Source organism: Chrysochloris asiatica, unplaced genomic scaffold (genome assembly GCF_000296735.1).
Source record: "Chrysochloris asiatica unplaced genomic scaffold, ChrAsi1.0 scaffold00190, whole genome shotgun sequence".
Taxonomy (NCBI): Eukaryota; Metazoa; Chordata; class Mammalia; order Afrosoricida; family Chrysochloridae; genus Chrysochloris; species Chrysochloris asiatica.
In genome coordinates, this window is record NW_006408708.1 from 4,703,197 (window position 1) to 4,718,904 (window position 15,708).

Here is a 15,708-nt window from a genome sequence, read left to right on the forward strand (position 1 = left end):
TATGCTGAGTGAAATAAGTCAGTCACAAAAGGAGAAATACTGCATAGGACCATTATTGTAAAAGACTGAGAAAAAGAACCTACACTAAAAGGGGGAAAAAAGCTTCTTTGCTGGTTACTGTGATGTGTAGGGTGGGGGTTGAGTTAAGGGGATGGAGGGGAAGCTGGAGGACAGGGTAGGAATAGACACAGGATAGCCTGGGTGCTGGGGATGTGGCAATACACAAGACGGGGGAGAGGAATGGAAGAAAAAGGCAGATGGGAGAACGATTAGGCAGGCTTGCATGGGCTAAGTGGGACAGAAGTAAACAATGATGTATGTACAACCTTGGAACAACAGGGCTCTGGGTTACAAGGATTGAGGCATGGTTTGAATGGGTAAAAGAGGGGAAATAATGTTAAGATGCTTGGCTGTCTTTTGAGTCTTGGTTTCCCTTCCCTACCATTATAAAATAGACACTTGAGGGGGAGAGAAAGGAATAGCCAGAACATCACTATAGAAAGCTTGTAAGTCTGTCTTCTGCCTATGACTGATGAGAATACCTAAAATGGGGCTAGAACTTGCCCAGTGAAGGAGGCTTCCTGCAGAGCCTTTGTATTGCATAAGAGCATTGGTGGAATCCTGAACCCCAACCAGAATTTTCTGAGGTGGGAAATCTCCACTTGAAAGGACAGGCAGACCAGCATGGAGCAGCTAGAAGAATAGACGGTACTCCTTGAAAGAGAGACCGGCAGGAAAAATTAAAAACAATAATGGCAGTCCGACTGACTACTACAAAAACAAGCAAGTTGTTCAATCAAGAGCCATCAAAGCAAGTGGTCGGGTCACCTCAGGGTAAACCCCCTTCTAAGACTAAGACTCAAGGGGAATACACGAGCAGGCATGTGGTCTGACTGGTGACCGCGTTTGTCACTGATAATGGGAAGTGGGGAAAAAACAGCAATGAAGTTGTGAGGTAGTCCGACCATGTTCAATAGACTCCTGTGAACCCAGGTTGACACATGGTTGGCTAGCACTATGGCAAGACCTGGGTGTTCCTGGGCCCAGGGTCAGGGACATAGCCACAGAGGACTGGAGCAAAGAGTGAAGAGTCCAGCTGATATAAAGTGAGGGGAGATGTACAAGAACACCCATAGTTGCAGATAGTACCCACTTGACCTGGCTTCAATGGCTGATGACCAGAATTTGACTAGAAGAAGAAAGAAGAGGAAAAAAAGGGTAACTTGATACAATTTGAAAGAGGGAACAAATCTTTACAGCAAGTATCATTCCCAACCCCTGGGCACACAGGATAGACAGGGATGGGCAACTTAGACATTGGCTACCCAAAATGGGTACAAAGGCAAGAAGTGACATGCTTACAAACTATCAAGAGGGAGCCTAGTTCTAGAGGTTGCAGGGGAAAGTAGAATCTCCACTGAGTGGTTTCCAATCTGTCTGGATGGGGCTGATGAAAGGAGATGGGGATAAGACTCTTGTGGTACAATCATGAATAATTGTTATCAGGACTGACTGTGAGGGTTGGAAACGTAAAGGTAGATGTTTTGTAACAAAAAGAGGGGAGTGGTTGATTTTGCAGTCCAAGAGCGGATGTCTCTGGGACAATCAGGGGAGAAGAGCGGAGTGCAGGACCCTACGGAGAGAAGCAGTGACGCCATGGAGGCAGAGATGATAATGTGGAGAGATGGAGCGGCTGGGGACTCTAGACCCAGCTGTGTGCTGACAACCAGGGGGCAGGCTTGAGTGTGTACCCTTTGGTTGTTTGATGATGCATGGAGGGGATTGTAATCATGGAAATGAAAGAAAATATGATAGAATGAATGTAAAGCTAATGTTCTCCCATGTAAATTATCAGATAATTCACAATAAAAACTTAAAAAAAACCCAAACCAATCCACTGAATCAAAAATGGAGAAGACTGCCAAAGATTGACACTTGTTCCCTAGAATGTCCATAAAAACTGAGACCTCACTGGAAGTCACAGAGTAAGTTAATAATATGCTAGATGTTTTCAGTCAGCTAGATAGCTAGAAAGACAAAATAATTGATAAAAATCAGTATTATATGTACTGTGTCCTTATATTTCACAATATAGTTATTTGCAAAGCAGATTGGTGTCAACTAAAAATATGAGAATATTTTGATTGTTGAAATCTTTTGTTTTCAGTCTTATATTTTCATTTAATAATCTCTTTGTTCTGAATACCCATCCTCTTGATTGCCCTGACATTACAATCGAATTCCCAAAGGTGATCTATAGAAAAGTATAGAAGCACTTACCTGTCCAATAATGAGGGGAACCACAACAGTCATAAAAAGCTGAGAAAAAATAGATCTAAAAGGAACAGATGAGGATGAACCAAGCTGTAAAACAAGAAAATAAGTGGAGTCAGAATTAGTTGGAATCAGTTATCAAACATTTGTGTTAATTAAAATAATGCAATAAATTTAATTATTTCACAAGTAGCAAAACTATGGCAGCTATATACAAAGTTCTGGTGTGGTGCTGTGAGTTAATGTGCTGGACGGCACAGCTGGTTTCAACCACAAGGACAGCAGTTCAAGCTCACCAGCTGCTCCTTGGAAACCCTATGCAGAATTGCAATGGGTCAGACTCAACGGCATTTAACAGCAACAATATACAAAGAGCAAATGAAGCTACTTTCGATTTACTAGATTTAACATGAAATAGACTAAGTATTCTAATATGTAATTTTATGGGGAGACTAAAATAAAAAAAAAACAAAAAACAATTTACTTATTTTAAATACATTTATGTGCATATCATTTATAATCATATGGCATGGTATTTCCTCTCCAACTGTAGATTATATGATTTTATTTCACTTGTCTGTAAGCATCTAAAACAAACAGCCATGTTTCATTATTCTCCTAATATTGTAATACTTTTTGTTTATTCAATAAAATCATTTCCAACTTTTCCATTCATTGGAAACAAAGCAATCAATGTGAAATCCTTTCTAAGTTGTTGTTGTGAAGTGCCGTTGAGTCGTTTCCAACCCATAGCGACCCGGAATAGGTTTTCCTAGGAGCAGCTGGTGAGCTTGAACCACCGACCTTGCGGTTCAAACAGTTTTGCAGTCTGGCGCATTAACCCACAGCACCATACCAGGAATCCCCTTTCTAAGAATTATTATCTAAAATGTTACAATCGTGAAATTCAGAACCATAACTTATTTTTCAGTTTAAAATATCAATATAACATTTCTAAATTCATCTGTCTTAACACAGCCCATACCAACCACTCCTCAGAAACCTTATACAGGGTGGCTATGAGTCGGGACTGACTCAACGGCACTTAACAACAACAACAAACATGGCCCATAATTTCTATTTTTCCTCTTTCCTCAGTTTTTGGATCCTTTCTTCACTGGTTGCGATCTCAGCTTGATAAAGATTGTATTCCCATCAGCAGAAGTCAATGATAATGTATGTACAGTGCCCTACACACAGAGTTTCAACCAACCAAAATTACCAGGTCCTCTTATTCACTTTCTAATGCTTTTCAGAATCTCTTTGTTTTTCATACATCTCTGGACAAGCAGCCTGCTCTATAGATTTTTTTCACTTTTGGGTTGTTTTTTTTCGTAATCAGGTTTCCCAAAACTAACAGTAGCCCCTGACACTCACTTTCCTATCTTTCCTCAGTATACCAAAGAGTTTTCAGACTGCATGTAAGTTTGGTTAAACTTAGAAATACCTTCTGGACAACAATTTTTATGAATGACAATGAGGTGTTGATGAGTGAGGGCAGAAGGTGGTAAATAAAACGTATCAAATATTTGGACAAATGAAATGAATAACTCTGGATGAAATGGTACGGGATCAATGTGTTCCCAGGTTTCTACATGATTTGATTTACCAAATCATTTCTATACCCTTATGTGTTTCATAGAATTCTGTCTCCCCACCAACCCTAATCTATCTGCCCTCAAATTGCCAAGAATGTATGTCTTGCCCAACAGTGGCCCTTCATTCATTTAATACGAGCTCCGACACTCAACACTAGCTGTCAATTTAGCCCATAACAATTGTTGCCTGTAGCCTTTTCCTCCACCATCAATATAAACTAAAGAAATGAAGGGAGTCAGGCAGAGAAAGTGAAACTGGTGCAGAACAGATAGGATTCCTGGCGTGTTAAACGGCACATGTATGTTAGATATGAGGGGGCTTAAAAAGCTCCATAGAAAAATCCTACTATTTTAAATTCCATTTGTTTGAAGCCACCTTTTATTTCTTTTTATGTAAAGCCAAAAAAAGAGAGCAAATAATAACCCTTGTTTTATAATATCTGTTCTTGAAGCTCAAGGTGCTTTACAAATACATTTTCTCCATAAATATGAATCCTACGGCTATTCCTGGAGGCACTATAATAAATAAGTAGTAGACCACAAGTTGGTTTAAACCATTAGGTCAGAGGTTCAAGCATACCAGCTGCTCCTCGGAAACCCTATCAGTTGGAACTGACTTGATGGCCTTTAACAACAACCACAAGACTGGAATTAAAAAAAATATTTATACAGATAAACATAGGCATTGGGAAAGCAGAAAATTAAACTTTAAAGGATAACATTTTCAAGTTCTAAAATATGCTCAATGTTCTATCCATAATGTTAGGAGAAAGGCAGCAGGATTTGGGGTTGTGACCTTCAAATCCAAGGTGACAATTCCTGCGTGGATCCAGCATAATCTCACACATTCCTAATCTCCTTCTGTCTCAACTTAATGAACTTTATGTTTTTAATGAATAACCATGTAATACTAGATGCCCTCTAATAGTTGGTGCTTAGCCCTTACAGATTAATAACTATAGGAGACCTGGTGTGGTGCCCTAGGATAAGCAATGGACCACAAGGTCAGTTTGAACTATAAGGTTGTTGTTGTTCTTATGTGCTTTGGAGTTGGTTCCGACTCATAACGACCCTGTACAGGGTTTCCAAGGCTGTAAATCTTTACGGGAGCAGAAAGTCTCATCTTTCTCCCGCAGAACAGCTGGTAGTTTCGAACTGCTGACCTTACGGTTCACAGCACGATTCGTAACCACTACGCTACCAGAGATCCTTGAACTGCAAGGTGGGTGGTTCAAATTCTATACAAGGTTGCTGTCAGTTGGAACAGACTCAATGTCACTTAACAACAACAACACAGAAAGAATAAATGAATTTGTAAACATGAGGTGCTAAAATTCTTATTCAAAATCATATCCTGTGTTTTCCAAAGTTACAAAAACACAAAATGGAATACAGCACAAAATCTCTTATAATTATGTGGTACTAAAAAACCAGAGTTCTGGTGTTACACTTCAGAGTAAGTACTACACTGCTAACCACACACAAGGTTGGTGGTTCAAATCCACCAAATTCCCATAGAAAATTCTATACAGAGTTGCTGAATTATAACTGACTTGACAGCACTTAACATTATAAAATTGTTGTTGTTACATACCGTAGAGTCGGTTCCAACTCATAGTAACCCTGTACAGACTCTCCGAGGCTGTAAATCTTTACAAGAGCAGAAAGACTCATCTTTCTCCTGTGGAACAACTGGTAGTTTTGAACTGCTGATCCTAAGGTTAGCAGCCCGATTTGTAACTACTATGCTACCAGAGCTCCATTTTACTTGGTATTATTATTATTATTTATTATTTTATTTTTATTTTTTTCCAGTTTGTTGTACTGTGGTGGCTTTCCCACCATCTCTTTTTACAGAGCTAGTCAGTTTTCTTCCTGTGTGTTTCAGCTGGTAAGGCCTATGTTTCTAATCAGTCACCTTTTATACAGTTTGAAAAAGGTATGAATAAGTCATTTGTCTTGCAAAATTCTTTCATGCAATTTCCAGCATTATTTCTATCTCCAAGGCCCTGTTTTTCAACTGCTGATTCTTCCTCTGTTTGCAATTTCTGCATTCTAATCACTTGTAATTATCAATACATCTTGATTGCATGTTTGATCAATTTCAGACTGAGGAAGTTAGAAGAACCCTTCAGTTTCTTATCACTGGCTTTAGTGGTTGACACATAAATTTGCATTAACTGGTCGTCCTTGTAGGTGTATGGATATTATTCTATCACAGATACAAAAAATGTTCTTTTTGATGCTGAATGCTGCACCATTCCTCTTCAATTTGTTGTTCCCGACATATTATTCTAAACGGCCAATTCATATGATTATTCTTAATGGACAATATCAGTCAGTTTCAGCTCACTAATACCTATGATACTGATCTTTATGCCTTCCATTTCATTTTTGACAACTTCTGACTTTTCTAGATTCAAATTTCATACATTCCATGTTCCGATTTCTAATGGATGTTTGCAGCTGTCTGTCCTCATTTTGAGTTGTGCCCTATCAGCAAATGAAGTTCCTGGAAGCTTTATTCGATTGGTGTCATCATGATCAACTCTACTTTGAGGATGCAGCTCTTCTCCAGTTATATTTTCAGTGCCTTCCAACCATGATGAACTCTTCTTCTGGCACTATATTTGACAGTATTCTAGTGCTATTTGTAATGTTTTCAACTTCCACCTATATCTGAAAATGTCCTGTTGGGCTTTCAGTGGCTAGGTATTCAGAAGTAGTCCATATCTCTTTCTTTCTAGCCTGTGTCTTTGTCTGGAAGATTCACTGAATCCTGTCCACCAAGTTTGACCCTGCAGTTATTGAAAATATTGGTAGCATAGTTTCCAGCATCATAGAAACACCCAAGCCACCACAGTATGACAGACTGTTAGGCAAATGGTGGCATTAAGTATAAAAGAGGAAGAAAAACCATAAAAAACTACAACCCCTTTAAACATTTAAACATTGCTTTTAAAGGACATTCAGCATTTTAGTTTATCTCATTAAAAAAAAAATCCATCCTATAAAAGACCATTTGTTTTCAAAGCTTAGTAACCTCTGGTTCCTAAAAGAGCACTGAATCAGGAGTGAAGGGGCAAGTGGGAGGCTGAGCACCACCACTAAAGTCCCTTTTTCTCTAAAATGCCACTGGTCCTGAATCTACTTGGTAAGGAACATAGGTTAGCAGTCCTTCTCCAAGACTTTGTCAGATCAGAGACCAGTGCAAGTTGTCCAGTAATGTAATTAACTAGGTCTAAAAAGCTAGAGGAGGTAGGGCAGGGAAGCAGAGGAAGATGACTTCCTTAGAAATGGCCTATAGAAGGAAGGAAACCTCTGTACTGGGGTCTAATCTGGCATAAACCCTTTCTCTTGAATTGGCCACAGTCCTGTCATCTTGGTCAGGGTGATGATACAGAGGTGCCCTTGGGAAGTTTTTGACACTATGAAGTAGGCCCTAGCATCCAGAAGAAAGAAGCGTGAGCATCTGGTATAGGGCAGCATATGAGAACCTGACTAGAAAAGTACTGTTGTTGTTATCTTGTTAAGTGCTGTCAAGTCAGTTATGAACCATAGCTACTCTGTATAAGGTTTCTGAGGAGCATCCGGTGAATGTGAACTGCTAAACTTGCAATTCAAACTGACTGTGTAGTCTTGCACATTAACCCACAGTGAAGTTTCTTTGTTTGGCTCTCTTCTCCTAAGAAGAAATGATTCCAAGAACATGAAATATGTGGGGATTTAGGACCTTTGTGTTCAGTCATTCAGACTGTAACTAAGTGCTCCTGTGAGCTAAGGACATAATGTTGTTGTTATGAAGTGCTGTGGAGTTGGTTCCGACTCATAGCAACCCTGCATAGGGTTTTCTGACAAACAGCTGGTGAGTTTGAACTGCTGACCTTGTGGTTCAAACCTACCTTGCAGGTCAGTACTCATCCTACACATCACACCAGGCATATTCTAGGCCCTGGCAATACAGCAGTGAAGAGCACTCACTGCTCTCCAGGAGCTCCTTTAAGGAAGCTGAAATCTGAGTGTAGGCACATTCATCACAAAGTACACATGTGTTCTTTGCTGTGGACGCATAACTGGAATATTCCACTTCCTTTCCCAAGACTCACTTCAAGCATCACTTCTTTAGGATTGTTTCCCAAACTTTCCACTTAAAAATGTAGATTGGCAAGACTGCCCTTTGTGGGTCTCTGTGTGCTTTTATCCTAAGTTTCAGATCACTTGGCTGTTTTTGTGTACAAGTCTGACTCTCCCAGCAGAGTGTGTATTCCTTAAAGTTAGGGACTCTATCTCATTGATGTTTATATTCAGGGATTGGCAGACTAACATAAGTAGTATATCTAGGGCAGTGGATCTCAAATTTGGGCAGACCAGAAACACCTGGAGGACTTGCTAAAACACAGATTGCTAGAGTTTCTGATTCAGTAAGCCTGGAGAGTTGGGGTAATAACTTACATTTCAACAAAGACATAAGTCCTGCTGATGATGTGGTGCTGGGATTCAGACTGAGAATCACTGATTTCGCTGGAGGGTAAGTAAAAAAAGTCTTTCTATAAAACTGTAGGAAACTTTATTAAACAAAACTATCAAAATATGAAGCCATTGTTTCTTGACATATCCTCTATCTGGGTCTACATACTTTCTGAAGATAGTGCTTTCATCTCTCAAACTTTCTGAAGAGTTCTGCATTCTTTGATTTATACCATGTCAAATGGCAGTTTGGGCATCCTTCAGGCACTCAGATTGTGTTTGTTTTAAATGTTCTTTGAGTTTAGGGAACAAAAAGAAGCCCGAGGGGACAAGATCAGGGCTTGAGAGTAGATTGGGTAAGGGTTGCCAAACAAATTCTTGTAGAATAGCCCTTGCATCCCAAGAAGAATGCTCAGGTGCATTGTTGTGATGAAAAAAAAACAAAACAAAAAACAAACTCTTCACAACGTTTTTGTCTTTTTCTCACCAATGTAGCTTTCAACTTAGAACTTCTTCATAATAAACCCCTGTGATCATCCTATGTCCTTTGAGAAACTCTATCAAGATTATCCCTTTAGGATCCCCCAAATCAGTCACCATAACCTTCTGAGCTGACCTCTGCCATAAACAGAACTGGCTAAGCAGATCCCTTTGGAAGTCACTGCTTTGACTGGACTTTTATTTTTGAAGGTACTCCAAGAAGGCCAAGACAAGTGGATTAATGAGAGAGCTTTTCTGTGACCATCCATCACAAAGACATAGTTAAATACATATGGCTTGGAATAAACCTGTGCATGTATGAACTGGAACCCTAATAGTATTTTTTGACTTACCTTCATTCATAGTAGATGTTCAACAAATGTACATTCTATTAATGAATAACAATGATGCTTAAGTAGAAAAGAGGCTTGACATTTTTATTTATCTTTCTTTCTATTTCAGGTAACTTCAAGAGAGCCCTCCTTGATTCACAGACCAGAGGTAGGAGTAGTGCTTACCCTTCAACCTGATTGTCTCTTTAAGATTACAACAAGAGCAATCTTAAGACAAATTTTCTATGTTCGAAACACTGCTTTAAATGCTTAATGTGTGTTGAATAATTTTATTCTCACAGCAACCCTTTGAGGTAGGTCTTTTTATCACTCCCATTTCCATATGAAATCACAGTGGCATGGGACCTGTTAAAGGACAGAGCCAGAATATGAACCCAGGGAGAGAAGCTCCAAAACACCTACACTTCATTCCTATACTCTGCTATGTACAAGGTCAGTGGTGCAAACTCACCAGCTGCTCCTCAGAAACTGTTAAGTCGGGACTGACTCAATGGCACATAAAAAAAACACCAACACTACTCTGTATTATGAACTTGGTGTAGTTGTGTAGGATGAGCACTGGACTGCTAACCCCAAGATCGGCAGTTTAAGCCCATCAGCGGATCTTGGATCTGGAAGTGACTTGACAACATACAACAACAACGACATCTATTTATTATAGAAGGTACAGAAAAGTGAAAGTGGAGGAGGGACCAGGAGTGGAAGTCAAAGGTGGGCTCCCACTTTCTTGTCTATGTATGAGAGAGAGAGAGACTGTGTGTGTGGAAGGTGGGGAGAGTAGTTACATGGAGATAGTGAATGAATGCAGGCAAAAGCAAGGAGAGGGAAGACAATGCATTAGCAAAAAGGAAGACAAAACAACGAGCCAACAGCAACAACTGAGTAAAACAGTGCTTGATGGTGCAGCCTTTCTCAACTGAGATGTTTCATTTGAGCCACTGTTGTTGTTGTTGTTAGGTGCCATCGAGTCAGTACCGACCCATATTGACCGTATATACAGCAAAACGAAACACTGCCCGATCCTGGGTCAACCTTACTACTGTTGCCACGCTTGAGACTACTGATGCTGTCACTTGGCCAATCCATCTCATTGGGGGTCTTCCTCTTTTTCTCTGACCCTCCATCTTACCAAACATGATATCCTTCTCCAGCAACTGGTCCCTCTCTGACCCTCCATCTTACCAAACATGATATCCTTCTCCAGCAACTGGTCCCTCCTGACAAATACGTACAAAGTTTGAGAGACGAAGCTTGGCCATCTTAGCCTCCAAAGAGCACTCTGGCTGCACTTCTTCCAAAATGGATCTATTGGTTCTTTTGGCAGCCCATGGCACGTTCAATATTCTTCTCCAACACCATAATTCAAAGGCATCAATTCTTCTATGATCTTCCTTATTCACTGTCCAGCTTTCACATGCATATGAGGTTATTGAAAATACCATGGCTTGGGTCAGGCACACCTGAGTCCTCAAGCTGACATCTTTGCTCTTCAACACTTTAAAAAGTTCTAATGCAGCAGATTTGCCTAATGCAATATGTCGTCTGATTTCTTGACTGCTGTTTCCATGAGTGTTGATAGTTCATCCAAGAAGAATGAAGTCCTTGACAGCTTCAATCTTTTCTCCATTGATAAGAATGTTGTTTATTGGTCCTGCTGTGAGGATTTTTGTTTTCTTTACATTGAGATGTAATCCATACTGAAGGCTGTGCTCTTTGATCTCCATCAGTAAATGTTTTAAGTCCTCTTCACTTTCAGCAAGCAAGGTTGTATCATCTGCATATCGCAGGTTGTTAATGAGTCTTCCTCCAATCCTGATGCCACGTTTCTCTTCATATAACCCAGCTTCTCGGATTATTTGATCAGCATACAGGTTGAATATGTATGGTGAAAGAATATAACCTTGTCGCACACCTTTCTTAATTTTAAACCATTCAGTGTTCCCATGTTCTGCTCAAACAACTGCTTCTTGGTCCAGGTCCAGATTCTTCATGAGCACAATTAAGTGTTCTGGATTACTCATACTTCGCAATGTTGTCCATAGCTTGTCATGATCCACACAATCAAAAGCCTTTGAGCCATAATTTACATTATTTGAGTAAATATTTTCTGAAGTTCCCAAGGATGATATACAACTAGTATCACTGTAGATGTATGAGAGAGAAGTACTCAATTCAATACACAGGAATATACTGGATATGTCAGGGCATTAGGGCTCAATCCTCTAACCTGGCATAGGAAGGCTGTGTGGAAACAAGATAGGTTGACATTAATCCATTCAATTTAGAAACTAATTCATTTGGAAGAAATCCAGGGGCCAGTTTGTAAAAAACTTATGAGGCCAAACTAACCCAACTCAAAACGACAAATAGTAACAGTTCTTTTTGAAGAGACGTTGATTGTCTGCAAAATCATAGTTATCAACATACAGTTAGAAAACAGATGGTGCATTTAAAATCATTCTGTAAGTGAGCTGACCGATAAATTGTCATTAATGCACCAGGTCTTCACCTGCTCTGCTGTGTAATCAGCCCTTTATCTTCTACAAGGGAAATCCATTAGCCACAGGCAGCTCTACTATTTGTGTCTCTTCTCAGCTATTAAAACATTATTGTATTAAATAATTCACCTTTGATAATTGGTCTTAGCTTTCATTAGTACCCATTCAGGGGAAAATAAGAATAGATACTTATGGTTTATGCTGTAGAATGATGAATGTAAATCTCTTTTGTTAGACAATCAGGAAAAAGTTGTTTCAATTATAAAGCAGGAGTGATTCGCATTTCCACCCTGCTCCACAGAGCCCAGCACTGCTAAAAGGGGTTGAGGAAAGGACTTGCATACTCATTAGATCTAACTTCCTTTTACTCACCCACAGACACACTCAAAATTATCTGCCTCTTTGTCTTCACATAGACAAGCAATTGGACCAAAGAAGCGAGAGTCTCCTCGGTCCCCAATCCTTAGAATTTTACCTGTTTTCTCTCTTTCCCATAAACTACATGCAGCTCAGCTCATCCCTTATCCACTGTTTTCCCTTTCCTTAAAGGTACATATGCAAATGAAATTGATTATTTATACAAAATTAACAATTTAAATGTATCCCAGATGACAGCTCGATGTAAAAATGACTGTGAGTTTTAACAAAATTATGAAAATGTTTGTCAAAAAGTAGTATTGATTATGGGGCATGTACTAAACAAGATAAACAACCTAACAACAACACCAAACAAAAACTAATTTGTTGTATGGAAAGGACAAATGATCCCGTTAAAATAAATTTTCTAAATTAAAAAAAATTGTGTGAGGTCTCCTTTATATACATACTTAAAATGTAAGATAAAAAGATCTCCTTTTGATTATTTTGATTGATACTTAATGTGTAGGCTCTAGTTACACAAACTACACAGTAAAGCGTACAAAACTGAACCATAAATTGATTTATCATAACACCCAGAAGAAAGTTGTAGGGAGATGAGTTTCCAGGACAGAGAAAGGTAGAGATACTCAGATTTCATATGACATCAGCATTAAGAGCAGAGTTCATAAAAACAGAAAACAACAAATGCTGGCAAGGGGTTGGTTTTGTATATATGCTCTTAATTATGTTGAGGAATTTCCCTTCAATTCCTACTTTGTTGAGTGTTGGATGTTGGATTTGTCAAATGCCTTTTCTGCATCAATTGATACGATCATTGGTTCTTTTCCTTTAGTTAAAAAAAATTATGTGGTGGATTACTTTGTTTTTCTGATATTGAACCATCCTTGCATCCCTGGTATGAATCCTGCTTGGGCATGACGTATTACTTTCTTGATATATATATATTGTTGACTTCTATTGGCTAGGATTTTTTTTTTAGAATTTTCACATCTATGTTCATGAGGGATTGTTGTTGTTGTGTTGTTAAGTGCTGTTGAGTTGGTTCCGACCATAGTGACCCTGTCTAGGGTTTCTGAAGAGCAGTTGGTCAACTTTGCAATTAAAACTGACTTTGCAAGTCCAGCACATTAAACCCACAGTGACACACCAGCACCTCACACCCCATATTTGTCTATAATATTATTATTTAGTGATATCCTTCCCTGATCTTGCTATGAGGATTATGTTTACTTCATGCAATGTATTAAGAAATGTTACATCCTTTTCAATATTACGGAGTAGTTTGAGTAGAATTGGTGTCAGCTCTTCTCTGAATGGTAAAATTCAACAGTAAGGCAACTGGGCTTGGACTTCTTTTGGTTGAGATTTTTTTGATGACCTGATCATTTTCTTCTTTTGTTATAGGTCTGTTCAAGTTTTCTACTTCGTATTGTGAAAGTTTAGGTAGGTCATGTTTTTCTAGAAATGTATTCATTTTCTCTAGATTTTCAAATTTGTTGGAGTATAACTTTTCATAGTATTCTGTTATTATACTTTTCCATTGATTCTGTTGTGATATCACCCATGTGGTTACTTATGCATGTTATTTCTGTCTTCTTCTTTTCTTTTGTTAGATTTGCCAATTTTATTAATCTTTTCGAAGAACTAGCTTCTTGTCGTGTTGTTTCTTTCTATAGTTTTTCTGTTTTCTATTTCATCTATTTCTACTCTAATCTTTATTATTTATTTTCTTCTGGTGATTGCAGGTTTACTTTTCTTGTGTTTTCTAATTGTTGGAGATTTGTGTTAATGTGTTGATTTTGGTTCTTTCTTCTTTTTGGATGTGTACATATATTGCTATAAATTGTCCTCTCAGTATTGCGTTTGCTGTGTCCCAAAGGTTTTGGTATGTTGAGATTTTGTTCTCATTTGTTTCTAGAAAATTTTAAATTTTTTATTTGTTCTGCTACCCAATAATAGCTTTAAGCAGGGTGTTATTCAGTTTCCATGTCTTTGATTTTATTTCCTCTATCTTCCTACTGTTGATTAATAATTTTATAGCATTATAATCCAAGAAGATATTTTGTAGTATTTTGATGTTTTTAAATCTGTTGGCACTTACTTTGTGGCTTCACACATGATCTATTCTAGAGAATGATCCATATGCACTGGAAAAGAATGTGTATTGTGCTGTTGTTGGGTTGAGTGCTCTGTTCAAATCTATGCAGTTAAGTTGGTAGATTGTGTTGTTTAGTTCTTCTGTGTCTTTATTGAGTTTCTCTCTGATTGTTCTGTCCTTTTTATAAATGATTGTATTAAAATCTCCCACTATTATGGTGTTGGAGGAGAATATTGAAAGTGCCATGGGCTGCCAAAAGAACAAACAGATCTGTTTTGGAAGAAGTGTAACCAGAGTGCTCTTTGGATAGCCAAACTTCGTCTCTCATACTTCAGACATATTGTCAGGAAGGACCAGTCACTGGAAAAGGATATCATGTTTGGTAAGGTGGAGGTCCAGAGAAAAAGAGGAAGACCCCCAGCAACATGGTTTTGCAAAGTGTCAGCATCAATGGGCTCAAGCATGGCAACAATTGTGAGATTGGCTCAGGACTGGGCAGTGTTTTGTTCTGTTGTGTATAGGGTCACTATGAGTTGGTACCGACTCGATGGCATCTAACAACAACAACTATTATTGTAGAATTGTATATTTGTTTCTTTAATTCTATTAGGGGTTGATTTATGTATTTTGAGTCTTTTTCATTAGGAGCATAGATATTTATTACGGTTATATCCTCTTGTTCAATTAATCCTTTAATCAGGAGATAGTGTCCTTCTTTGTCTCTTATAAAAAGTTAAGAAAAGGGCTACACTCTCATGGCACAACTTATTTGGCATACCATAGCTCATACAGATAATTTTCTACATCCTAGCTTGATAAGTAGTATCTGGAGTTTTTAACTTATCAGGAACAGAGGAGAATGAAGGAAGTCAAAGACTCAAAGAAGAAACTAGTCCACAGGACTAATAGGTCACTTGAACTATGGTCTCCTCTAGCCTTAGACCAAAAGAAATGCATGGTGCCAGCTACTACTACAGATCATTCTGACCAGGGATACAATTGTTGTTATTGTATGCCATGGAGTTGGTTCTGACTCAGATCAACCCTGTATAGGGTTTCCTAGGCTGTAAATTTTACGGGAGCAAAAAGCCTTATCTTTCTCCTGCAGAGCAACTGGTAGTTTCAAACTGCTTGAGGTTAGCAGCCCAACTTGTAACCATTAAACTACCAAAGCTCTTTAGGGATACAATTGTGGTTGTTAGATGCCATCGAGGCAGCACTGACTCAAAGTGACCTTATGCACAGCAGAATGAAAAAATGTCCGATCCTAGCCCAACCTCACAACTGTTGCCACATTTGAGTCCATTGATGCTGCCACCTGGCCAATCCATCTCATTGGGGGCCTTCCTTTTTTTCTCTGACCCTCCATCTTACCAAACATGATATCCTTCTCCAGCGACTGGTCCCACTTGACAATATGTCCAAAGTATGAGAGATGAAGTTTGGCCATCATGGCCTCTAAGGAGTACTCTGGCTGCACTTCTTCCAAAATGGATCTATTGGTTCTTTTGGCAGCCCATGGCACTTTTAGTATTCTCCTCCAACACCATAACTCAAAG

The 15,708-nt window shown here is 38.8% G+C and overlaps 1 protein-coding gene across 1 annotated transcript in view; it reads right to left on the minus strand.

Moving 5' to 3' along the window:
* The window catches only part of SLC10A7 (solute carrier family 10, member 7), a 390,178-nt gene that overhangs the window by 77,218 nt on the left and 297,252 nt on the right, over window positions 1–15,708 (minus strand). The window contains exon 7 of the mRNA XM_006872278.1: window positions 2,281–2,364. Coding sequence (XP_006872340.1) covers window positions 2,281–2,364 — 84 coding nt within the window. The remainder of the gene's footprint in view (window positions 1–2,280; window positions 2,365–15,708) is intronic.